The following is a 26929-nucleotide window of genomic DNA, read 5'->3' as shown; positions in this document are numbered from 1 at the left end:
GGGCATTTGAATGTTGAATGTTTTTCGATGCCGATCAATTTGGATCTAAGGTTGATAGGAGGTCAACTCTGGATATTGCGTTTTTGTTGGAGGAAATTTGGTGTCTTGGAAAAGCAAGAAGCGAGTGTAGTTTCTCGATCTAGTGCTGAATCCGAATACAGAGCCATGGCACAATCGTATGTGAGGTAATGTGGATATTTCAATTACTAGATGAGACAGTTTTAAGACCCCCAACTGCGAAATTGTGGTGTGATAATCAAGCTCTCCATATTGCTTCTAATCCGTATTTCATGAGCGGACCAAACATATTGAGATTGATTGTCACTTTGTTCGTGAAAAGATTCAACAACAGATCATCTCAACAGACATATCAAAACCGGAGAGCGGTTAGGAGATATTTTCACAAAAGCTCTGAATGGAGCTAGGATTGACTACATTTATAACAAGTTGGGCATGATTAACATCTATGCTCCAACTTGAGGGGGAGTGTTATGGAAAGTCAATCATTATATTATTTCTGTGTATATTCTGTATTCTGTATTCCTATTTAGGATTTCTTATTTAGGATTTCTTCCTAATTAGTATAACACAATTATAGGAATCAATTGTATATAAATACCCATGTACAGATTAATTGAAATCAATGAGAATCATCTCTTTCTACATCTCTTTCTACAATAATTATCATAATCAAAGCTATTAAATAATAAACCCTTGGTCCTATTTATAGAGTTTACAACCATAATCACATTAGGATTTAGAAACGCTAATCTATAAATTTACATGAAAGTTGATACTCTAAAGAGCTTGTCATTTGGTTCAAAATACAAAGATTGCCATTTGGCTTAACTTGATAATGACAAATGTCATTATAAGATTATGGTTACTACGAATACAACTCTCTTTACCAATAAAGCATTTCAAAAAAATAAAGTTAAAATCTAAGTAAATGATTAGATTGTTTTTTGAAAGTTATCTACTTTAAATATAAAGTCATAACAGATTTATTTATCTTTAACATGTGCGTCCAATAAGAAAACATCTTATTTGCTATCTATTATCCATAACATATGTTTATGTATTCATTATTTGACTTGGTTTTATCAAGATATCAGTCATGAAGGGCTTTATGCTATTCTTAAGATTAGGCCATACGTATGTGCAAAATGTACTTATAAGAAATTAATTTTATTTGAAAAAAAAAATTAAATTCAATCACTTTTTATTTATGGTACATTGTTAAATTCCTTTTTCATTAATTTTTCTTCACTATTTTCATTTCAGAGGATTTCCAGTTTGGTTCCATAGTTTGTATTTTATCATTAAAAATAATAATATCATTTGTAGATAAACAACATTGATTTATTACAAATTTGATCTATAAGAAATCAATAATTTTCTATAATAAAAATTCATTCATGTGACTTTCGACAAAATAAATAAATAAATATTTCATCACATTATGCCACCATATATATAACAAAGCCAATATTATTTCAGTAAAAAATAAAAAAATAAATAAATAAATGAGAGGTACAACTATTCTAAACTTTATGACAAATTTTAATTACATTCAACATATAAAATTTAGAATTTTACAACTATAAAAATTTGTAGTATGATTTTGAAAATGTAAAATATAAAATTATAAATATTAAATTATATTTTAAAATAAAATAATAAATAATCCATACAAAGCATAGGTAAAATACCTAGTTTAATTCTAATTAGGAATACTCTATCAAAATAAAATAGAAAATAATAAACTAATAATAATATAATATTAAACCTAATAAAACTCTAATTTTCCTAATTTTACAATAAATAAAATTCCTAAAAATTTCATCCAATACTGCATCATAGTTTTAATGCTTTGCCAACTAAAGACCAGATGATACTAGATGGCTATATCCCTTAATCCCAAGTTCCAAACAGTCACAAATAATACCGCTTGAGTAGAAAATATGCATAGCCAAATAAAACAAAATTGATGTTTTACCAGATTGTCGTTTCTTCAATAACTTCCTCTGCCGCTCAATTGCCTCCTTTGTTTCTAGTAAATGTCTCTAAACAGCATTAAATCACAGAATAAAAATGTTATTGACATAGACAATAAAAGAACTCCATTTGGACTTAGATTATTTGGCAAGCAGGGACAGATTGAGGGAGGCCCACCGAAGTAAAAAATAAATAAATAAATAAAATATAACATGCAAGTGTTATCCCATTAAAAATATAGAAAGCAATTTATCTTTTCTCAAAACTGCCCCACCCTGCCCCAAGCCAAGAATCTCTAAGTTTTGTTCCCACCACAGTAATCAACAAGTCACACTAGTAATTTTAAAAATAATACTTTAGAAACCACGCATTAGTACATCAGAAACCATGTAATTTGACTTTTAACTTTTGGTAACTCAATGCAAGAGGTAACTTCAATATTTCCTATTCAAAACTGCTTAAAAATAGGCTTAGAAATAAGAGGAATATTTTTTTTTTTTTTTTTTTGCAAATTGCTTGATTAATTTTATTGGGAGAACAATTAATGAAAAAACTGACATAAATTCAATTATAGATGAACATTACGATATTAAAGATCATCAAGCACAACTTCAATAAAATTTGCATAATTGTTGACACTAGGAGTGCAAATGGGCACGGGCTGCCAAAGTATGCACGAGATCTCAAGAGCTGGTCGCAGTATCATGAGGAAACCCCAGCTGATTTCTAAAAAGAGGGATGGTCGCTGACTGATTCCTATACCAAAGCAGTGTTATCAATAGGCTGTGCATGGTTTATGAGGGTCCCAAACCGAACTGAAGAACCGTACCGAACCGAACAGAAGCCGAAAAAGAACCGTTACTATAGGAACCGAACTGACCTTAATTTACTGTTTTGGTTTGGTTCTGATTCTTCGTGAAGAACAGTACCGGAACTAAACCGAAGAACCGATTTTATATATATATATATATAACTTAATTTATAAAACTAATGAAAATGTGCAGCAACTAAATGCTAATGAAACTAATGAAGGTAATATAACACAATTTACTGCACATCCTAAGTTGAAATCTAGGAGTGTGGTTTGGGTTCACTTTGAGAATTTGATTAATTCTAAGGGTAGTGAGATTGGTAGGGCTCGATTTGTATGGTGTAAAAAAGATCTAAGCTGTAAGAGTGAAAGTGGCACTTCGGGAATGTGGAAGCATTTGAGGGAATCTTGTAAAAAGTACCCATATAAAAAAAATTAAATAAAGAAAAGTCTCAAAGAGCATTGTCTTTTCATAAGTGTCCTGGGGGTGAGGATGTTAAGTTGACTTCCTGGCAATTTGATCAAGATGCTTGTAGGGAGGCTTTAGTTAAGATGATAATCAAAGAAGAACTTCCTTTTAGGTTTGTTGAGAAGGAAGGGTTTATAGAGTTCTTACAAGTTGCTATGCCACAATTCAAAATTCCATCTAGATATACAATAGCAAGAGATTGCTATTAGTTGTTTATTTCTGAGAAAAAGAAGTTGTCTGCATTCATTGCATCTCAATGTCAAAGGGTTTCTTTAACCACAGACACATGGACTAGTGTTCAAAACTTATCGTACTTATGTTTGACTGCTCATTTTATTGATTTTCAATGGAAAATGCAAAAACGCATCCTGAATTTCACTGTTATTAAGAGTCATAAAGGGGTTAATATTGGTAATGCCATTGATTTTTGCATGGAGGAGTGGGGTTTGTCTAAGGTTATGTGCATCACTGTTGATAATGCATCTTCTAATGATTCTGCTGTTTCACAATTGAAGAAAAGGCTACTTAAGAAAAATGCATTTGTATTAAGTGGGGATACATTTCATATAAGATGTTGTGCTCATATCATTCAATTAGTTGTGAGGGATGGACTTGATGCTGTGCAAGGTTCTATTAAAAGGATTAGGGATGTGGTGAAATATATAAGGAGCAGTCCACAACACTTTAAAATGTTTAAGAAGTGTTGTCAATTGGCAGGACTCAAGTCTAAATGCTCTTTGCAATTAGATTGTCCAACTAGATGAAATTCGACATATTTAATGTTGGAATCTACACTGACACATCAGAAAGCCTCTGATAGATTAGACAATATAGACAATCGACTTCAAGTTGAATTTGGGGATGAGTTGCCTAGTGAATTTGATTGGCATAATGCTAGGATTCTTTGCAAATTCCTTAAGAAATTTTATGATGTCACTTGCAAGTTGTCTAGGTGTTTGTATTCCACATCTAGCATTTACTTTCCTGAGATAATGAAAATTTTAAAAGAATTGCATAATTGAGAAAATAATGGAGCTGAGAGAATAATTGAAATGGGCAAGCAAATGAAGGCAAAGTTCGACAAATATTGGGGTTCATTAAACAAGATGAATGTGATGCTATTTGTAGCAGTTGTCTTAGACCCTAGATACAAGTTGAATTACATTAAAGCCAAATATATTATTTATTATTCTGAAAGTGAGGCCAAACTCTTTGTTGATAGAGTGGTAAATGCTTTAAAAGAAATGCGGAATGAATATATTAGTTCAAATGATCAAGCATGTATGGGTGATAATAGTTCTGGTCAAAATGCTAATGTTGAAAAATGTGATAATGCAATGATAGACGAAGGTGAAGAGATTGATGATTACTTTATTCAAATGGAGGAGCAAAAGTTGGCTTCTGAATCTGAGTTGGACAGGCATTTAGAAGAACTTCCTGAGAAGTTTACTTTGGATTTTGATTTATTATTATGGTGAAAGGTGAATTCAGTGAAGTATCCAGTTTTATCTAAGGTTGCCAAGGATGTTCTGGCTATTCAGTGTTCAACCGTGGCCTCTGAATCTGCATTTAGCACTGGAGGGAGAACTTTGGATCAATTTAGGTGTTCTTTGTTTCCAACTACTATAGAGGTCTTGATTTGCTGTCAAGATTGGTTGAGAAATGAAAAAAAGAACCCATCCAACTTGAAGAATCCATTGAAGAGCTCGAAAATTGGGAGTTAGGTATAACTATTGCAATAAATATTATATTATCTTAATTATTCATTGTTTGCAAATATTTTTTTCTTTTGACTTACTTTATTTTTTATGTAATGAAATTTAGAGATTATTCAAGATCCTGATGTTATGGAGATTATTATTTCAAGAACTAGAGTGGATTGCTAGGTATTGTGAGTTGTGAATTGACTTGATATTTTTTTTACCTTTAATTAATTAAAATTATTCATTTATTAACATATTTATTGTGTGAAAATGAAGGTGACATCATATTGAAGGAAGGCTTGAAAAAGTTCATTTTATGTGGAAAATGTAGCTAAAAGGAATGTGGAGGCTAGTTGTTGTTGTTGTCATTTTTTTTTTAACGAAATGTCAGAGTGAAACTTTATATTATGGTTTTTTTTTTATTATTTTGATACTAATTTGCTATTATTTTGTAATTTGGAATATGAAAAATATTAATGGGACGTATTATAGATTTTGGTATTATCATGTGTTTCTATGTAAGAATTATTAGTTCTATTTTATGTTACTTTATTGATATTTTATTTGGATATTAGTATTATTATTTTAAGATTAATATTATTATTTTTATTGGTGCTTTGATGTAATTATTCTTAAATATAAAATTTGAATGTAGGAATTGGAACCAGAATTGGAACCATAACCAAAATCGGAACTGAAAATAGAACCGAATCAGAACCGAATGCACTAAGAACGGAACCTAAATTCGATTCTGGTTTTGGTTCCTAAAAATCAAAAGAACCGAACTTTGGTTCCAGTTCCAGTTCCGGTTCCGGTTCCTGGTAGGAACCGAACTGGAACTGGAACCGAACACCCTTAGTTATCAAGGCGAAAAGCAACACTAAGGCGAAAGGGTATCCTATGGCCTTAGGCGCGAGTCGAGGCGAGGGCCTTTTTGAAGCAAGGCACCCATAGCCTAAATTGCCCAAATTATATATGTGTGTGTGTGTACTTCTAACATAAAAAATTCACACTTTTAAATAATTTAGCCTAAACCAAGAGAAGCCACATATGTTCATTTAGCTTAAACAATTAGGAAAAATTAAACAACAAATTAAAATAGGAAAAATTAACAATATCCATAACACAATTAACAATACCCATAATCCCACATATCACAATTTCACAATACCCATATATATCACAATATATAACAAACAATTAAAATAAAAGAAAATTAAAAAAAAATAAATAAACTGTTGTCTTTTAAAATATGGCGTGAGAGTGAGAAGTGCAGTAGGAATAGAAGAAGAGAGGAGGAAAGAAAAGAAGGAAAAAAGTAAAAACCAAAAAAAAAAAAAAAGGAAAACCATAGGTGGGTGTTGTCTTGTATGCTGTGTTGATATTCTTGAGAATGGAAGAAGGGGAGAAAAAAGAGAGGAAAGAATAAGGACAAAAGGGGGGAGAGTGAGAGAAAGAGAAAGGTTGACCATACCTTACTAGGAGAGACTGTTGGTTTTTGCGAGAAAGAGAAAGAGAGAAGCTATTGTGAGAATGAGAGAGAGGTCTTTTTCGATAGTGAGAGAGAAGTAGTGTGAGTGCGTGACAAAATAAAAGTGGTGACTTAGGGTTCTTAATTTGTTGTGTAAAAAAATTAAAAGAGGAAAAAAAATAGCATTACCTTCACTGAAGTGTCACTTCAGCGCCTTGTCGCTCAGCGCCTCTCTCGCTAGGGCGGCCACCACCTACCATAAGCAAGGCTAGGTAGTGACATGCGAGGCACTAGAGGAGCATCTCGCCTGGGCGCTAGAGGGGCGCCTCACCTCGATGCCTTCAACAACACTGTACAAAGGGAGCTTTTGGATGTCATCTTGCCATATGTTCAATGTTCACGGAGAAAAGAATCCAATTTCATAGAGTCTTGAGCCTCGGAGACCAGGAGGCAACCTAGAGCATCCAATGAGGCACCAAAGGGACTCTTGACCGATTGCGTATGACTGATAGGAGGCAAAGGGTCTCTTGGCTGATTCTTGTCTCTTTAGTGTCCCAAGCCCATATTACAACATGAGGTATAAGTTAGTTTGAGGCAATCAAAAATCAGAGCGAGGAGGGACAGAGTCTCAAAACCCTTAGATGTGCATTGGATGACTGGTGAGGGGCCTATAAAGACCTTGGAAAATTCCCATGAAGAGGGAATCACTCCTAGCCAATTTACACTGTTAAAGGTATCTTTGGTCATGTCGAGCCATGGTTTAAAGTTTCAAAACAAATGGATTTCAGCACGGCAAGATTCCAAATTCTTGAGCCTTCACATGTTTTTTGAGCAATCAAGAATGCAAAAGAGAAGCCTTTGGCCAATTGGAAAAAAAGAGGGGATACTTGGCCGATCATGACATTGAGAGCTCTATTTGGACAAGATTGAGACACCACACAAAGTTTTAGAAAAATTTGAGTCCAGTGCAATGGAATTTCAAGATTCAGTACCTAAGAAAGTTCCTTGGGGCAACCAATGAAGCTTAATCAAGGTACTTGAGCTGACTAAAATAAAGAAGGAAGCGTTTCTAAATTACTACAATGTAAGCAGCTCTATTTTAATGTTTTGAGCCATGGTATAGAAGTTGAGAGGGCCCTACAGCGACCTCCAAAGCATGAAAAGGACTTATGGTCAATTAGATAGGATAAACACCCCTACCTGGCTGATTGACATTTCCTTCAATGAGGAATAAGCCAAGATGATGGTTTGACAAAGCTTCTCGCCTGTCAGTTGAAGTTGTTACTAAGCTAGCTTCCGCATTGAACTATCTAAGTAAAACAACTTCATGGAGACCTCTTAAAGAACAAATGGTTCTGTGAAGACCTTTCAAAGAGCAAAACGTCTTCACAAAGATCTTATCTTTGAGTAAAGGGTTTTGCACCATGTTTGGGCGTGAGATAGTAAAAATGTGCAAAGGTTTGAAAGCCTTAGAATGAACACAAAAAGCTGTAAAGGATCCGAAGTCGATTTACAAAAGTCAAAAGGCAAATAATCCCTAGAGCGATTCTAAAAGGGGAGGAGAGACCGACATTAGCCAATTAGCCCCCTTGGTATATTCTAGATATCCAAGCTTCCTCCTTATTAATGTAGGGACATTCAAGAGACGTAAACCAAATGAACTTGCATCACAAAAGAACCCTAAAGCTACAAGAGTTCTACAAGAAAAACAACTAATTCACTAAGTATAATCAACTAATTCATTCCAGGAGAGGCTTTAACAAATCAACATCGGTTGGTGGTCTTAGATGTCAAATTTATGAACAATTCAAGTAAGGTCAGAAGAAATAGTGTAGCTCGAACAAAGTGGTAGGAGTTCAAAGGAGTAAAGCAAGTGATGTTAAAAAATGAGCTTCTCGAGTCCGAAGTATGGAAGCTGGATATGGAGGCCAATGATATGTGGATACAGATGGCATCAAAGATTAGAGAAGTAGCTAGAAAAGTACTCGGAGAGTCTAAAGGACATGGACCACCCTCAAAAGAGAGATGGTGGTGGAATGAGGAAGTACAAAAGGCAGTGAAGAGAAAAAGAGAATAGTATAAGAAATTACCTAAATGTGATAATAATGAGGCATATGAACAACACAAGATAGCAAAGAAAGAGGCAAAAAAGGCAGTTAGTCAACCAAGAGCACAGGCCTTTGAAAAGTTATATGAGAAACTTGGAACTAAAGAAGGGGAGAAAGATATTTATAAATTAGCAAGGAGGAGAGAAAGGAAATGTCAAGATCTGAATTAAGTTAGGTATATTAAGGATAAAGAAGGAAAAGTGTTGGTAAAAGATGAGGACATTAAAGAAATGTGGAGAAATTATTTTAATGATCTCTTTAATAATAGTCAAAATGGTAATAGCGTGAATATAGACTATAGAACAATAGAAAAGAATGTGAATTATACTAGAAAGATTAGATCTTTAGAAGTAAAGGAAGCACTTAAGAGAATGAAAGTGGGCAAAGCCTATGGACCTGATGAAATACCAATTGAAGTATGGTAGTGTTTGGTAGATATGGGAGTGGCATGGTTAACTAAATTATTTAATAAGATTCTAAACTCAAAGAAAATGCCTGATGAATGGAGAAGGAGTATTTTAGTACCTATTTTTAAAAATAAGGGAGACATACAGAGTTGCTCAAACTATAGGGGAATTAAACTCATGAGCCATACTATGAAGTTGTGGGAGAGAGTTGTGGAGCATCGACTACGTCATGATACTTCTATCTCTCTCAATCAATTTGGTTTCATGCCCGGTCGTTCAACTATGGAAGCGATCTTTCTTATTAGAAGCTTGATGAAAAAATATAGAGATGTGAAGAAAAATCTATACATGGTTTTTATTGATTTGGAGAAAGCTTATGATAGTGTTCCAAGAGATGTCTTATGGAATGTGTTAGAACAAAAGAGGGTATCTATTAGATACATACAAGTATTGAAAGATATGTACGAAGGAGCAACTACTATTGTGCGCACAGTGGGAGGGGACACGAGATTTTCCGATCTCAATTGGATTACACCAAGGATCAGCCATAAGCCCTTATCTTTTTACATTAGTTTTAGATGAATTGACGAAACATATACAAGAGAGTATTCCTTGGTGCATGTTGTTTGCGGATGATATTGTTCTGATAGATGAGACACGAGAAGGAGTCAATAGAAAGCTAGAGCTTTGGAGAAGTACTCTAGAGTCAAAGGGTTTTAAGTTAAGTAGAACGAAGACAGAATACATGCATTGCAAGTTCAGTGAAGGCCAAACTGGTGATAGGGAAGAAATTAGTTTGAATGGAGTGGTACTGTCCCAAAGTAATCACTTTAAATATCTAGGCTCAGTCCTTCAAGTAGATGGGGGATGTGAGGAGGATGTTAGTCATAGGATTAAAGCCGGATGGTTGAAGTGGAGACGTGCCACGGGAGTTTTATGTGATCGTAAAATTTCCAATAAGTTGAAAGGAAAATTTTACCGCATGACCATACGACCAGGCTATGTTATATGGTAGTGAGTGTTGGGCCTTTGAAAGAGTCGTATCGTCTAAGATAAGAGTTGCAGAGATGAGAATATTAATGTGGATGAGTGGCCATACTAGACTAAATAAAGTCCATAATGAGAGTATTAGAGAAAAGGTAGAAGTGGTGTCAATTAAAGATAAGTTGAGAGAAGAGAGATTGAAATGGTTTGATCATGTGAAGCGTAAACATACGGAGGCTCCAGTTAGACAAGTAGAGCACATTAGGTTAGAAGATAGAAAGAAAGAAAAATGGTAGACCTAAATTGACTTGGAAGAGAGTAGTACAACATGACCTAGAAGCATTACACATTTCTAAGGATTTAACCCAAAATCGTTTAGAGTGGAGAAAGCGAATCCATATAGCCGACCCCAAATCTTTGGGATAAAGGCTTAGTTGCCAAAGAAGAACTTCACATAACAAAATTTTTTTAAAAAAGTGGAAAGCTAGCTTAGGATCATTATGGCTTATCAACAAATTGAAAATATAGAACAGAAAGTGATTAAGAAACCAATTTGTACAAGAATTAAATTATGCAACTTGCAAACTACAAAGAATGGAACTCCTAAAAATTTTCAGCTCAAAGTGCTAGATCAATTATGAGAAAGTATCGCAGCCTATGTAGATATCACACAGAAACCTGACATTTTCTAATATCTGAGAAAACCACCTGAGGTTTTGGTATTAAAAACTTCAATCAAGTTAAGTTTGAAGTTTCTGTTCATGGTAAAAAAAAAAAAAAAAAAACCCTTATAGAGGTGATGAAATGATCAATATTGATACAAGTTAAATAGGAAATTATCCAATACAACTAGTTACCAAAAAGTAATAACATGCAAGTGGTAATTGAGCTTGAGCAAGTATAAGATACGCACATAAGAAAATTTGATAAGGAAAGAATTTTATCTGCAACAACATTGTCATAACGTCATAAACCATTTTAAACAGTATCCATTATATGAAGCAAGTCTACCAGAGCATTAACCAGCATGGACGGTGGATACCTAGAACAATTTCCCTAAAGATCACTATTTGAGATCCAAGGATTTAACCCCTATATATCATCAATCTTCTTCCTTTTTTTTTAATACCACAATTCTATTTCATGCATTTTAAAATTGTCCATAATTAAATTACAATTAAAAAAATCAAAAGTTAATAAAATTTGGAAAAATAGAGTTTAAAAGAAGAATAAATTATTTGGATTTTGGAGAGAGATATCTATCCATGACATACCAGATGAGTATTTAGATCTTTCAGCACTTGCCCATCCTCCCATGTCTCAGATATGACAGTTCCAGCTCTGCGATGGACAAGAAAACATGACCCACCCAAATAATCAACAAAAGAAATAACATGAATGGAAAGCTTAATGAAGATTTAAAAACCTACAAATCGAAAAGTCAAGGTTGAAAAGAAAAATGCCAGTTAAAACAGCAATGGTTGCAAGAAACGCGTGTGTGTGTGTGTGTGTGTGTGTGTGTGTGTGTGTGTGTGTGAGAGAGAGAGAGAGAGAGAGAGAGAGAGAGAGAGAGAGAACTTTTCAAAATAGGAATGCTGAGTGATTAGTTTGGTCGACGCTAAAGTAACTAGCTAATTCTTTTTCGGTCTCTACCAATTTTAGTTTTCAGGAAGAGAGTGATTAGCCTTTCAAGCTAACTTGATCACTTCTATTTTATGAGTAAGGAGTAGATATTAGGGGGCTAGTCCAGCAGTTAAATAGGGAGATTCTATTGTACTAGTCTATTGTAATTGCTCTCCAATAAGTTGTAACTGTAGAGGGTAGTTATAGGATCCAAAGAAGTATAAGTAGGAGCTTACTTGTAAAGAGAAGACTATCCAAGATCATTAATAATCAAAAGATATCTCTCGTCTCTAAAATATTCTATTTCTCTTCTCATCCAATCTATTTCTCTTCTCATCTACCCTCTCTTCTCCTTTCTCATCTACTTCTATTCTTTTCTCATCTATTTCTATCTCTCTCTCCCTATTCCTTTGTTTTAGTAAGTATGCAGGTTAATATGTAACAAATTGGTATCAGAGCTTGGTTCTGGATTGCTTCCAAACTTTCTTACTGAAGTCGCAATTACATGCAGATAAACGGGAGTCTCCTCAATTCTAGGTTTTTCCTTATATTCTCCTCTATTCTTCTTTCTTTCTTTCTTTCTTGAAATTCTTGAATCAAATTTCTTTATTCTTCTGCTGATTTCCAGAGTGGTTTTCTATTTTACTTCTTTAATTTTTCACTTCCCACATTTCAAGAAACTGCTGTTCAGTTTTCTTTTCTGTTCTTCTTCCTTTTCCCTTAATTTCTCTTTCTCGTATATTCTTCTTTTCTTGCGACTCTATCTTCAAAAATTTTTTCTACAATCACTTCTAAATTCTTCCATTCCCAATTTTCCAATTCTTAGGCTCTGTTAGGGTTTTTTTCTATTCTTTTTTGAAATTTTTGAAATTGTTATTTCTACCTCAACTTTTTTTCCCCTATCCCAATAAATTTTCTTCTCTAAGAAACAAAATTTTCCAACATCCTACTCAGCCTCCTACACGAGGATCATGAAAGACCAATCTTGAGAACAAAAGTTACTTAATAGGATTATGGAAATTGTCGACAGAGGACTAAAAAGGCAAAAAGAATTGTTGTTGCAAAAATTAGAGAAATATGAGAAGTCATTTCAAGAGAGAATGGACAAATTGGTTGAAGTAATTCAAGTGGCAAAGGAGAATGTTGCAGTCTTTAATAATAAGGATCCAATTCTTGAAAAGTCAAGCGAAGAACAAAATGCCCTTGATGAAACTTCCAATAACGAAGACAAGTGCACTGATGTGGAGCAGGAGCAGGATTTTGTTTTTAATTTGTCTAGTGCAAGAGAGGAATATGAGGAAGATGAAGATGGTGATGATAGGAAACTAGAGTTTGCTATGGGGAATGCAGAAGCTAAACCTAAAATTCTTGCTACAGAGACTTTTGGGAATGTTCTTGAAAACAAGAAAGATAAAGGAGCTACAAAAGTATGGTAATATATGCAAGTGACAAAATTTTAGGAGCCAAGATGGTGAATTCAGCTGTTGTAATCCTATAAGCCTCATGGAAGATGAATGGAAAATATCAAAAAGGGAAAGGAAGAAAGTTAAGCCATCAAATGGTATTGTAATCTTGAAGGAACAAGCATGGAAAATTTGGAAAAAGAAAAAGAAAAAGAAAAAAAAATAGTTATTTGTTCATTAATGGTTCATACTATTATCTGCAACTTTTAGCCAATTCTATGGGACATTTCAACTGAAGCATATGATGGAAGTTAGTATTTGGTATTCCAAAATTCAGGAAATTAACTGACCAGCAGAAGATGCTATGGGAGATTCTCACATTATGTCAGCTAATGTGTAGACCGTAATTTTTGTGACCTTGTGAGCATGTGCATTGAGGCCGTGAGGAACCCGATAATAAAAAATTTGTATGACTATGAGATATATTTAGAGACATTAAAAATGGATAAACATATTTATAGCATGTTTCTTAGAGAAAATAATTTTGAAGAGTAAAAAATGTTTAATTAAATTTAAATGAAATTTATTTTTTGTTTAAATTTAACTTTGGAAATTTGTTTTATTAAAAAATATAATTGGACCTAATTGAGCTCTCTAAGGTCAATAAGACCCAATAGGGAACTTTGATTAAATAAATGAAAGCTCACAATTCTTTTTTATTTTTAAAGGAAAATGAAAATTAAATAAAAAGTTTTCCTCTTTAACACTCCTTAAATCTTCTTATTTAGAGATTATATAAACTTTCTATATAATTTTTTGACCTAAACCCTATAAATACCTCACAGAAAAGAAGAAAAAAAAAAAAGAAGGGAGAAGAGAAAAGAACAACACAACACATGGAAAAACTCACTCCATCTCTCCAATTCAGTAAGCTTTCCTCATCTCCTTCTTTCTTTCTTCTTCTTCCTTTCTTCCTTTTTCTTCAGGAAACCATCAAGATTTTTTTAAAGTATATATTCTAAATTATGAATATTCAAGAAATATATCATACATCTATTCTTTCATGTTTATGTGCCTTTAGATGGCCTCATATAATCATAACATTCATGTATATGTGATAAATTTGAGGGTGATAACAACTCTGCACATGTTCTTATTTTTATTATTTCATTTTTAATTAATTTTCATATACTTTTATTTCTGTTAAAATTGTATAAAAATTATATTTATAATCTTCATGAAATTCTAATAATTTTAGCCTCAAGAATCATGAAAAAAGCTATTAAATTGGGTAAGTTATGGCTGTCCAAAATTAGATATCTGCATATCGTGATTTACAGTGCAGCCGACTTTCAATGCTCATCTCTCTCAATTCTTCATCTTTTTCTGCAATTCTTGAGTCTAAAATTAAATTCAAGATCTTGACTAACTTTTTCCATTGGTTTTACGAAAAAATCTTTGTAATTTAAGAGATATCACAGTTTTAAAAAAATATTGCAAATCTATCATTGTTAAAAGTTTCGATTTTTATAAATTATTTGGTAATGATTTTGACCTGATTATTAATTTTATAATTTAATATGATGTTTTATCTTGCTCCTATAATTTTTTTAAAATTTTTATACTTATTCAGATATTTTTAGAAATTCAAATACAAAGATAAAGTAAATCTACCAAATTTGGAAATTTCATTTTGTTTATATTTTTTTTTTTTTGTGTTCAACTTTAAATTGTATCTTGATCTAATTTTAATGATATGTATGATGTGATATAGCGTATAAAGTGTTAGAATTATGTTAGATGAACTCATGGTCATTGTATAGTTTTGGACCATCAAAGCTCATATTGCAAGTAATTAAATTTTTAATTGTAATGTTTATTTTAATTTAAAAAATAAATTAATAGGTAACCCTAAGATAAGCCCCAAAAAAGCCAATAATTGCGTGGAGCTTACATAAAGCTTAACTGGAGTAAGACATGAATTAACTTGCCATATTAAAAGAGAAGATTAAAAGAGAAGGCCCTTCTTTAAGGGTAGCTTGCTCTAATAGCAACTACAATAATTAAAAGGTAAGTACTACTTAAACTTTTTTGAAATAACAATTTTGTATGTAATATGTAGTAATAATAAGAATTTATTCAGTAAATACTAAAATTATTTTTGTTTGTATTTTAACCCATGTTTGAGATATAAATTAAATTTAATTAAATACTTGATAAATTGTAAAATAAATTGGCATATTAAAAACAATTTTTTTTAGATTGTAATTATTTGGAACCTTTGGATGTTTATTAGAATAAATGACATATGTACATAATTTATTTAGTTTAATTATCTTTAGGGTAACTTGATAAATAAATAAAATAGGTTAATTAAAAACTTAGGATTGCTTATAAATTGAATTTTCTTGTAAATTAAATTGTCAATAATAAATTAATTTTAGTTATCCAATAAATTTCAGTTAATTTAATTTAGCAACCCCATAGATAAGGAATACTTGTACATGAAAATTATTTGTAAACAATAACTATGTTTAAATTACTTGCGTGTGTAAGTTTAGAAATTGCATTTTTAAGTAAGAAGTTTCATAAAGGAATAATAAACTAGATTTTTAAAAATATTAGGAGAAGACTGACACTCGAATTAACGAGGTTAGACCAGGCGTAAAGGGTGCCTAACACCTTCTCCTTACGTACCTACTATCCAAACCTAGACATTAGACTATAGTGATGACGATTGTCCAATATCTGCAAAGATTAAGTTGTCATCCACGATCCTATCGGAAATTTGAGTGCATCAATCAAGTCCCTCGGTTGTCCCTCAGAAAATTGATGCCTCAATCCAGTGTTAGGCAAAAAAGGCGCCCAGGCGAGGGGCCCAGGCGAGGCGCCTAGCCTCGCTTGGCACCCTTTTGCCACCTCGACTGGAATGCTTGGCTGCGCTTTCGAGAGGCGACACCTCAGGCCGACGAGGGGAGAGGCGAAGTAAGCGAGAGGTGATGCCTCATCAATGCAACGGTAAGTTTTTTTTATTATTTTTTAAAAGAAAAACCAATAAAACCTACCACTTACCTCACCTAAAAAGCGTGACACCACTCTTCCTTATCACGAGACGACACCCTCTCTTCCTCACGATAGAACAGGTTATCTCTCTCTCTCTCTCTCTCTCTCTCTCTCTCTCTCATCTTCTTCTTCTTTCCTCTCTTCGACTCTATTTTCTTGGCTCTCTCCCTCTCCTCTTCTTCTTTCCTCGGTACAGCAGCAGTTCTTTTCCCTTTTTTTTCCCTCTCCTCCTCTCTTCTTGGGTATTATTAATTAGTTATTTATTTGTTGTTAATATAATTATTTTACTTTTTATTCTTGTTAATTAATTGTTTAAATTTTATGGGTACTGTTAAATTGATTATTTTACTTTGTATTCTTGTTTAATTAGTTCATTAATTAACATGGTTATTGTTAATTTATTGGTAATTAGTTTAATTTTTACTTATTCTTGTTAATTTGATTAGCTTTACTTTTTGTCTTGTTAATTAGACATCAATTGTTAATTAGTTGTTTATTTTATATAGGTATTATTAATTTATTGTTAACTTGATTATTTTACTTTTTGTTCTTGTTAATTAATTGTGTAAATTTATATGGGAATTGTTAATTTATTGTTAATTAGTTTACTTTTTACTTGTTATTATTGTTAATTAGTTGTTAGTTTGATTAGTTTTACTTTTTGTCTTGTTAATTAGACATTAGTTGTTAATTCGTTGTTTATTTTATATGGGTATTATTAATTTATTATTAATTTGATTATTTTCCTTTTTATTCTTGTTAATTAATTGTTTAATTTATATGGACATTGTTAATTTGTTGTTAATTTATTTATTTTTTATTCTTGTCAATTTTTTTGTTAGATTAGATGGGTAATGAGGGTAATACATCTGGATCTTACGCTGTGATGAAAAAGCAGACTAAAGATGAGCACATGTAATTCAAATTAGTGAAAATAATACCAATGATCTTCAATGCATGTACTGTATGAAATTTTATAAAGAGGGAGTTAATAGAATCAAGCAACACCTTGCTGGAGGTTAAAAAAATGTAGTTCAGTGTCCAACATGTCCAGAAGATGTAAGGAATCAAATGCAGGAATTCATTGCTAAAAAAAGAGAGCAGAAATCAATTATGAATATGGAAAGACCACCTGAATTTTATGATGTTGAAGTACTGGCATTAGATGAAAATGAAGAAAAGGAAGAGTTGATGCAAGAAATTGATAGTTAAAAAGGACGGCAAATAATTAATGTCAGTGGCACTGGTACTAGTGCTTCAAAAAAACCAAAAGTTCTACCACCACAAAGCAGTAGAGGGCCTATAAACAGTTATTTTTCTCCTAAACCGACTATTATGAAAAAAAAATATGAGACAAACTACTATTGATAAAAATAGTCCAGCTAAGGAGTTAAGGAAGCGTGCTTGTGTTGCCATAGCACGATGGATGTATGACGTGGGAATAGCTTTTAATGCTGTGAATTATGATAGCTTCAGGGAAATGATTCGAGCAATTGGAAATTACGAGAGGGAAATGGAACCTCCAAGTTTTCATGAGGTTAGAGTTCAGTTACTTAACAAGAAAATGCAGACCATATATGATCTTCTTGAGTCTCATAAAAAAGAATGGGAGAATTATGAATGTTCATTAATGTGTGATGGATGGACGGATAGAAAAGGGAGAACCTTGATTAATTTCTTAATTAATAGTCCAAAGAGAAGCGTATTTATTAAATCAGTTGATGCAAGTGATAAATCAATGACAACAGCATTATTGGCTAATTTGATTGAAAAAGAATTGATGAAAATTAGTTCTAAAAAAGTGGTTTAAGTGGTTACAGATAATGCATCAAATAGTATTACAACAGGTAAAATTTTTATCTAATATTTTCTATTAATGAAAAAAATATATCATTTTATTTTTATTATCAAAGAAATGAATTATCTACTTGTTTATGATAGGAAGAATATTGGAAGTAAATTTTCCTCATTTATACTGGACTCCATGTGCAACCCATTGTATAGATTTTATGTTGGAGGACATTTTTAAGATTCGTGTTTTCAAAGAAACATTCCGCAAAGCTATTAAGCTTACTGGTTTCATATACGACTCTTCAGGAGTTCTAAATATGCTGCGGAAGTTTACTAAAGGAGTAGAATTGCTAAGGCCTGAGCAAACTAGATTTGCTACTGCTTTTATTACACTGGGAAGGATTCACCTTCAAAAGGCCAACATTAGAAAAATGTTTACTTTGGAAAGCTAGACAACTAGTAAATGAGCTGAAGAGGTGAAAGACAAAAAGTGTAAAAGGACGATTTTGAGTCCTGCCTTCTAAAATCATGTTGTTTATGCTCTTAAAGTTTCTGGTCCTCTTGCCCGTGTGCTTCAACTGGTTGATAATGAAAAAAAAAAGCCATTGGATAAATTTATAAAGCCATGGATAAGGCTAAAGAAGCCATTGCCAACTCACTCGATGGTAATGAAGAGAAATACAAGAATATTTTTGAGATTATTGATGCGAGATGGTCACTTCAATTGCATTGTCCTTTGCATGCTGCCGGATACTTTCTGAATCCTAAACTTTTTTATCCAAATAAGATGAGAATTGAGTCTGATGAAGAGGTTAATACCGGATTACTTTCGTGCAATCATAAAATGGAAAAAGATTCAGCAAAAGTTGACATTATTCTTGATGAAATTGGGAGATACAAGGTAGTTACGAGGACCTTTGGTTTTCCTTCTGCTGTTAGAGGAAGAACAATCAAATCTTCAGGTTATTAATTTAAATTCTTATTAATTTTTCATCTTGCTCATTTATTAAATTATATTATGAATTTAATAATCATTGGTTATATATTTTAATAGCTGCTTGGTGGAAAACATATGGTTCTTCAACTCCAAACCTACGAAAGTTTGCTATAAAGGTTCTGAGTCTCACATATAGTGTAAGTGGTTGTGAGAGAAATTGGAGTGTATTTGAGCATGTAAGTAATATATATATATATATATATATATATATATATATATATATATATATATAATATTCTTCCTTTGTTATTTTATTTTAAATCTTTTGAGTTTGAAGTTTAACTTATTTGTTATTATAAAATTAATGACAGCTTCATAATAAGATTAAAGCCAAATAGTTGAAGTGGAGACGTGCCACGGGAGTTTTATGCGATCGCAAGATTCCCAATAAGTTAAAAGGAAAATATTACCGTACAGCCATACGACCAGCTATGTTATATGGTAGTGAGTGTTGATCACTGAAAGAGTCGTATGCGTCTAAGATAAGAGTTGCAGAGATGAGAATGTTAAGGTGGATGAGTGGCCATACTAGACTAGATAAAGTCCGTAATGAGAGTATTAAAGAAAAGGTAAGAGTGGTGCCAATTGAAGATAAGTTGAGAGAAGGAAGATTAAGGTGGTTTGGTCATGTGAAGCATAGACATACGGAGGCTCCAGTTAGACAAGTAGAGCACATTAGGTTAGAGGATAGAAAGAAAAAAAGGGGTAGACATAAATTGACTTGGAGGAGAGTAGTACAACATGACCTAGAAGCATTACATATTTCTGAGGATTTAACCCAAAATCGTTTAGAGTGGAGAAAACGAATCCATATAGCCGGCCCCAAATTTTTGGGATAAAGGCTTAGTTGAGTTGAGTTGAGTTTCATAATAAGAAAAGAAATCGGTTATTTCACGAATGCTTGGACAATTTGGTATATATGAAGTACAATAGAGCATTGCTACGCCGACACACTTTTGAGGATATCACAACCTCTATTGATTTGGCAAATATTGATAAAAGTAATGAGTAATTGCTTGGTGAATTAGAAAAAGGCGATGGGGACGATGATGATGATTCTCTTGTTTTCATGGATGACGTGTTGACCTGGGATAATGTTAGTAGGGCAACTAAAGTTTTTGAATCTCGTTATGAATCGAGATCAGCTGCAAGATCAACACCAGTTGAAACTCCATCATTTCGAAGGCCTCGTCCAATGACAAGTGCATCTTCTTCGCAAGTTGATGATGATGAAGAGAAGAATTTGTGATGGCTGCTATAGAAAATGAAGATGATTTTGAAAATCTTGATGATGAGTAGTTTTAGTTGCAAGTTTTTTATGTACTTCTTGCATTTTGTTTGTAATGACTTGTAACTTATTTCTATTTATTAAAGTTTGAACTTTTATAATTTACATTTTTTATTCTATAACTTATGACTTATTTCTAATTTTCTATTTATTATGTATAATTTTATAGCATCACTTTTATCTTATACATAAGCTCAAAATGCAAATATGAACTATTTCTTTTTCTAACATCTCTTATTATTATTTGTGTTGTTACTTATGCTATAAATTTCAATTTTACAGTCTCACTTATATCTTATACTTCAGTTGGAAATACAAGTACGCACTATTTTCAATTTCTCTTATATTACATATAGACATAGTGCAAATAATTTTTTTTTCTTTTTAATATGCTTGTTTACTTATAAAACTAGTTAAAAGTATGAATTTTTATGTTACAATTACACACACACACACATATATATATAATTTAGGTAATTAAGGCTACGGCGCCTTGCTTTAAAAAGGCCCTCGCCTCTCTCTCTCTCTTCTCGCCTAAAACCATTGGGTACTCTACCACCTTTCGCCTTGATAACACTGCCTCAATCAGATGTCCCTAGGAAAAACAATGAATATGTTCCGATTATTACCCAGGTGGCAACTCCTATCTAACTATGCCTTTGTGGCATAAATTCTTAGTACCGTGGTAGTGTTATTGGAAAACGGTACTTACTAGTGGACTCAATTCTATAAAGATTGTATAAATTGCATGTCTAGAAAATTTTGTCTAAGGAAGTGATACTTAAGTGAAACCGATATGACTCCACTATCTTTCAGGGGCATTACCAGGTGCACTTTATGCGATCTTAATAGATGATCTTTCGCCTCACGCCACATGATCCACCCCACATGATGAGAAGGCATCACTTGAAATTCATTTCATTTCTAGCATTTTCTTCATTCTTAAGGACAAGAATGATTTCAAGGAATGAGGAATTTTTTGAGTAAGAAGCAAAGAATTAGGGGTTAGTGGGTTAGTCTAGCATTTAAATAGGGAGATTCTATTATACTAATCTATTGTAATTACTCTCCAGTTAGTTTTAACTGTAGAGTGCAGTTATAGGATCCAAAGAAGTATAAATAAGAGCTTAATTGTAAATAGGAGACTATCTAAAATCATTAATAATTAAAGCCATCTCTCATCTCTGAAATATTCTCTTTCTCTTCTCATCCAATCTATTTCTCCTCATCTATTCTCTCTTCTCTTTTCTCATCTACTTCTATTCTTTTCTCATCTATTTCTATCTCTTTCTCTCCTTATTTCTCTATTTTAGTAAGTGTGCAGGTTGATATGTAACATTCTAGTGCCAAGTTTTGTGGAATACACTATGAAAAGTCTTACAACTTAATCCATAAGATTAAGGATTCACACACATTTGCAAGATGGGCAATGATATATATGCACCATCTTGAGGGGGAGTACTGATAATATTCTCACTATTTAGGATTTTTTTTTTCTTTATTGTATATTTCCTAGTTAGCACTATAATTAGGGTACCTAATTAAGGCTGTAAAATAAGCATTTATATTTTTGAATATTCTAATTTCCTACTTTAGAATATTCCTATTTTAAAATTATTGTATAAATAGGCTGCCTTATAACTTTCAGAATTAAGACAATAAGAATTATTTAAATTCAATTTCTTGTCTTTTTTGTCTACAGCTTTTTTTTACCATTAAGCCTTCACCTTTCAAAAATTTTCTTTAATTTTTTTTCCCTCTTTCATCAACCAAAGAAGGCACCAAGAGACCATACCTGATCACACCCACATTGCCAAGTCTTAAAGAATCCTGTCGAACCTTCATCCTAGCTTCTTGTCTTTCTGCTTTTGAGACAGATATCAGCAGATCAGATATCATTTTCGTTCTCTACAACAAGAAAGAAAACATTAAAAATGATCAAAAATTATAAACTGAGTTAAGACCACATTCAAATAATGGATATCGAGCTTGATAGCCAATATTTTCCTAAAAGAGAATTAAGAGTGCACATGAATTGCATAGCCCTCTTTTGACACTAAAAAATAAAAAGCTATAACAAGATTCCAGCAGATAGAATAATTGATCAACAAGGTTCTTTGATACTTTAATTAAAACAAACAAGGACAATAAAAATGCCATGCCCTTACAATAATGCCTTTGCAGACACCTATCAAAGAGCTAACTAAGCAAGCCTCTACCTAGAGTGGGTTTAACTTCTACCTTTTTAACTAAATATATACATTCCAGCTCACTTGCACCAAAACAACAATAAATCTTTAGTACTTTCCAAGTTTCATCGGTTCCATAATGAATCCAAATCATATGCCTGTTATTTAGGAAAAAATTTGAATACCCTTCTCATATTAAAATCTCATTTAATGTTTCTGTTGTCAGGTTCACAACACAAAACCCATGACCTACTTGTTAATGCATTTACATGAAGAATACAAGCACAAGGGCACGTCAAAATTCCTTAAAAAGATTAGCAGTGACTACAATAATAAAGTAAATATTACATCAACCAAAGCAAAAATAAGCAACAAAGCAATAGGGCATGTCAGAAAGCATACCTTTGGCTTCATTTGCTGTTCATAATCTTTTAGTTCCTTCAGTTCCTGCAAAAATAATTTTAATACAATGTGGATAACCAAAGGCCATAAAGATAAAGTAATCGCAAAAGTATACCTTCTCTAATTGGTGACAGAGATTATGTTTATCAGAGGCCTCTTGGCGAGATTTACGAAGCTCCTCCTCTAGAGCTGCAACTTTTGCACACAGAGAAGCAACCTCCTCCTAATTCAAGTTAGCAGAAGATGGATTAGAGCTGTATAATGTCAAAGCATGCTGTACCTTGAGTAATGCAAGGAATCCCAAGGAAAACATAAAAATTTAACAATTGCAATGGAACTTATTCTTTTGTGATAAAAAGAAAGAGAAACAAAAGCACCAAACTGATACCTCTGCTGAAGTGCGATCATCATTGCGTAAGTTGTCTTTATGCCTATTATCCTGCAAAAAATAATATATCAAATAGTCATTTCAAATAAATTTCATATAAAACGGTTCACCATTTGGATGCACAGTACAAAGATGGCATAAAAAGAAAAGGATGTTAGAAGTAACTTTTTTCAAGACCTTCACATACACTCTAAATGGACCTAGGCTATAAATTTTAATCTGCAATGGTTAATAGCAAAAATAATTGCCCCAGAAATAATAATTATGTCCCGAAAGTACAGCTCCACCTTGCACAGGTGAACCACAGCAATACTATAAAAAATAACCTTCCAGTCAGTCCCAATGCAGGTATGCATATTAAGCTTCCATGATTGCATTTTTATTATATTTATTTCATAATTATGCATTTGCAAATCACAGCAAACGCCAAAAATGTGATGGTGACCATAATATTTACTGAATAAATCAAAGAGATTGGAAAAGCAAATTAGACTTCATGGATCTGTTTAATCGACTTGGAAGAAGACATTTCTATATCCATGCATTCATTGCAACATAGGAATCCATTACAAAATATCACTTCAATCAGAAAGATGACCTTGAGAATTTAAAACTACAGGTAATTTTCCCAAACATCTTTAAGCCTCTGCTTAGTAAACAATCTGTTGTTCGCCAGATACCAGCCCCACCAACCTACTGCTACAGGCAACCATCACAGCATGCCATCACCCACCAAACATTAAATAAAGCCCATATTTCCAGGGGGCTAGAAATTATAAGAGGAAACATTACAGTTGCTTTTCTATAATAGTGTTTTATTTGAAGATCTCTGAAGGCTTGAAACTTTACCATATTTATCATTATCATTGTTGGCATATGATTTGCCCATACATTTTCCAGCTATGTTATCCAGAGCTTTTGCAAAATTTTAGTGAATCTCCTCATTTTCCATTCAAAATAGGATGTGGCATATGGCACAGCAGAAACACCAGGCCAGCTGCAAACCTTAACACTCCCTAATACAACTAATTCCTAACAACATACTTTTAAGGAAAACTGAACGTTATAAACATGAAAAAATTAAATCGACAAATTATGACATACAGCATATGTAACATTGGGTCAACCAATCAAGAAAAGCAGCATATGCCACAACAAGAGTATGAGCTCCTAAGTAGTTTGGCCATTCGAAAATGAAACAGCCCACAGAATTACATTACAGAATTTTGCAAAACCACCCATAGAATTGAGCAACCCATTCTGTCTTTCTTATGGCGCCACTTATGGTAGGGACATAGTTTCACCCTAAGCAAAATTAGTAGACTTGGTAACTAAAAAAGGAACTAACCCCTTCTTTTAGTATAATACTATATATTATTTGATCATAATAATAACAATAATAGTAACTAAAAACAGGTGAGAAACTATGGTGACAACTGCAATTGCAAAAAAAAGATGACAATGAATTAGCAGACTTATATGCAAGGAACAAGATACCTTGTGGCATGAGTTCTCAAGCTGACCATTTGAAGCTGATGCTGCTGAAGAAGAAATTTGTGATCTCATCTGATCATTGCCCCTGGAACCACGACCTCTACCTGAAACAGAATGCCCTCTACCACGCCCTTGTTTTCTCCTATTTGCATCAGCACTGGTTTTTGTGTCCACAGGTTCCCCAGTCTTTTGCCTTCCATCAGCTACTGCCTGTGTCATCTTTTTCAATATAAAATAAATCAAAATATGTTTCCAAAATGAAGTTAAAAGGAGAATTTATGGTAAAGAAAATATAAAGGAGAAGCTCAACAGCATAAGTTGAAGACCACCAAGTGTAAGGAAATTAACATAAGAATAATAACAGTTTGTTTATGAATCAATCATCAAATTAACTGAGAGCAACAAAGAGCAAAATTGAAGGGGTGGACTAATAAAGATTAAGTAAAAGACATGGTTAAAAAATTTCACATAAAAATCAATAACATTAGATTTCCAACCAAATAAAATAACCAATCATCAATCCACCTCAAGATGTTCAAAAACTGATGACTTATTATCTTCTTGTATCCTTTGGCGCTTCTGAGTGTTCGCCTGTATAAGAAACTCTCCTCCATTCTGGAAAAATGGGGAAAAATGTCAGTGTATCTCCAATAGGAAATTGAAGAAAACCAAGTTCCTTCCGAAAAACCAGGCAAATAATGATTACCAATTGCAACATAACAGAAAATAAAAACCTTTATTTTATTAAACATATTGATCGACTTCCTAAAATGCAAAATACAAATGTCCACACAAGCAAACATGCACACGTAGACATTTAAAAGTTGCACATGCATCATTTCTACAAAAGTGCGATCCACTAAAATTAATTGCATGCGCACCATTCCCTCGAAGTATGGAAACCACCTAATCAACAAAATTTCCATAAATGCAAATGTTTATGCCAGCCGAACTGCCAAATTCAGGTCCATCCATGCCACCACTCATTATTTAACAAGTCCTTTAATTTCATCGAAGTTCCTCATAACAGGAGCCGGCTTTTTTTGTCCAGCATTATTAATCAACCTCTCTAACTGTTTGCACCAATGTTCCTTATTAGACATCTTAAACATTATAGCCTCCACTGGAATTCAATGTGAGATTGATATTTAAAAAAAAAAAATCTTGGAAATTACATGGTCCAAACAGAGGGAGACCAAGCAAACCATTTTAACTTTTAAACATAATTTCATGACAGAGATTGAATCAGGATTTAGCTGCAAATCAAGATATCCTATGTGTGTGCTTGATGCTATTTGAGCACACAAAGAAAATGATCCTAGCAAATGTACTCTGATATATGAAGATTATAAGTCCCATAAACTTGTTTACAAGGTAAAGATCACAATTTGATTCATTCACAATCAAGTAAACAATACAGAAGTTCAATAGTAAACTAAGAAATTCTAGTATCTGAATCAAACAGTCCCAACAGACTATAACTCCAATTCAAACACTTAATCAATCCTTGATTGAATGCAAAAAAGTCAATGCACACATTACTCAGGTACATGTAGACATTGATATAAGGATAAAGAAAAGCTTACGTCATCATCAGAATCACTGGAAGTTATATGCTCAGTCAAGTCCTCGGCGGGCCCAAATTTCACTGCAGAAGAGACAGAGGTCCAGGTGGCTTGCTGCTGCAGTTGCTGTGGTTGGGCAGGGGTGGAGGAGACAGAAGAGGTCTTACCCACCATGCGAGCTTCGAGTTTGGCAATCTTGGTGGGCAACGACTGGTCTGACTGATTGGAAGAGTTGGAGGAGAAATGTATCAACATATCATCAGACATTGTTCAAGAATACCAGACTGTTTGGCAACGAAAAAAAAAAAGACTTTCAGATCATTCAGGTGGAATCACAACTAAGCAGAAAGAAATTGGTTCAGTCTTGCAATTTGAGAAAAAACCCTAAAATGCTGGTCTTTTGATAAGAAAAGAAGAGCCTTTTGCAGCTTTTAATTTGTACAAAATAAAGGCATGGTCAGGCAAAAGAACTGAGACCCTATAGTATATTCCTAGGAGATTTTGGCAAGACCAGAGAGAGGAAGAGTGTGTGAGAGAGAGAGAGTGTGTGTGTGTTTTTAGGGTTTTGAATTTTGGCAAAGGCAAAGGGAAGAGAGAATCAAAGAGAAGAAAGAATTGGAGGAAGAGAAGGAAAGAGGAAGAGGCAGATAAGAAAGATGAGATGGGAGCTTATTGATTGCTTATGCTTGTGCACTTTGGGCAGGGAAAAGGAAAGCATGTTCCAATTGGTGTGAGTTAAAAGAGTACTTTTTGGGTTTGAATTGGCGAGGCGGAC

General features: G+C 33.1%; 1 protein-coding gene across 1 annotated transcript; it reads right to left on the bottom strand.

Annotated features, from left to right (window-relative positions):
• Positions 1–1880: 1880 nt before the first annotated feature.
• LOC131183143 (serine/threonine-protein kinase TOUSLED-like) lies at positions 1881–26929 on the bottom strand. The gene is made up of 9 exons (XM_058153235.1): positions 26176–26929; positions 25115–25204; positions 24593–24808; positions 23096–23146; positions 22823–22930; positions 22708–22752; positions 21912–22024; positions 11226–11292; positions 1881–2066 (listed from the first exon to the last, which is right to left on the bottom strand). Exons 1-9 carry the CDS (start codon positions 26419–26421, stop codon positions 1881–1883), a joined length of 1122 nt encoding a protein of 373 aa, XP_058009218.1. The 5' UTR covers positions 26422–26929.

Source organism: Hevea brasiliensis, chromosome 1 (assembly GCF_030052815.1).
Source record: "Hevea brasiliensis isolate MT/VB/25A 57/8 chromosome 1, ASM3005281v1, whole genome shotgun sequence".
Classification (NCBI taxonomy): Eukaryota; Viridiplantae; Streptophyta; class Magnoliopsida; order Malpighiales; family Euphorbiaceae; genus Hevea; species Hevea brasiliensis.
This window is presented reverse-complemented; position numbering and strand designations above follow the sequence as displayed.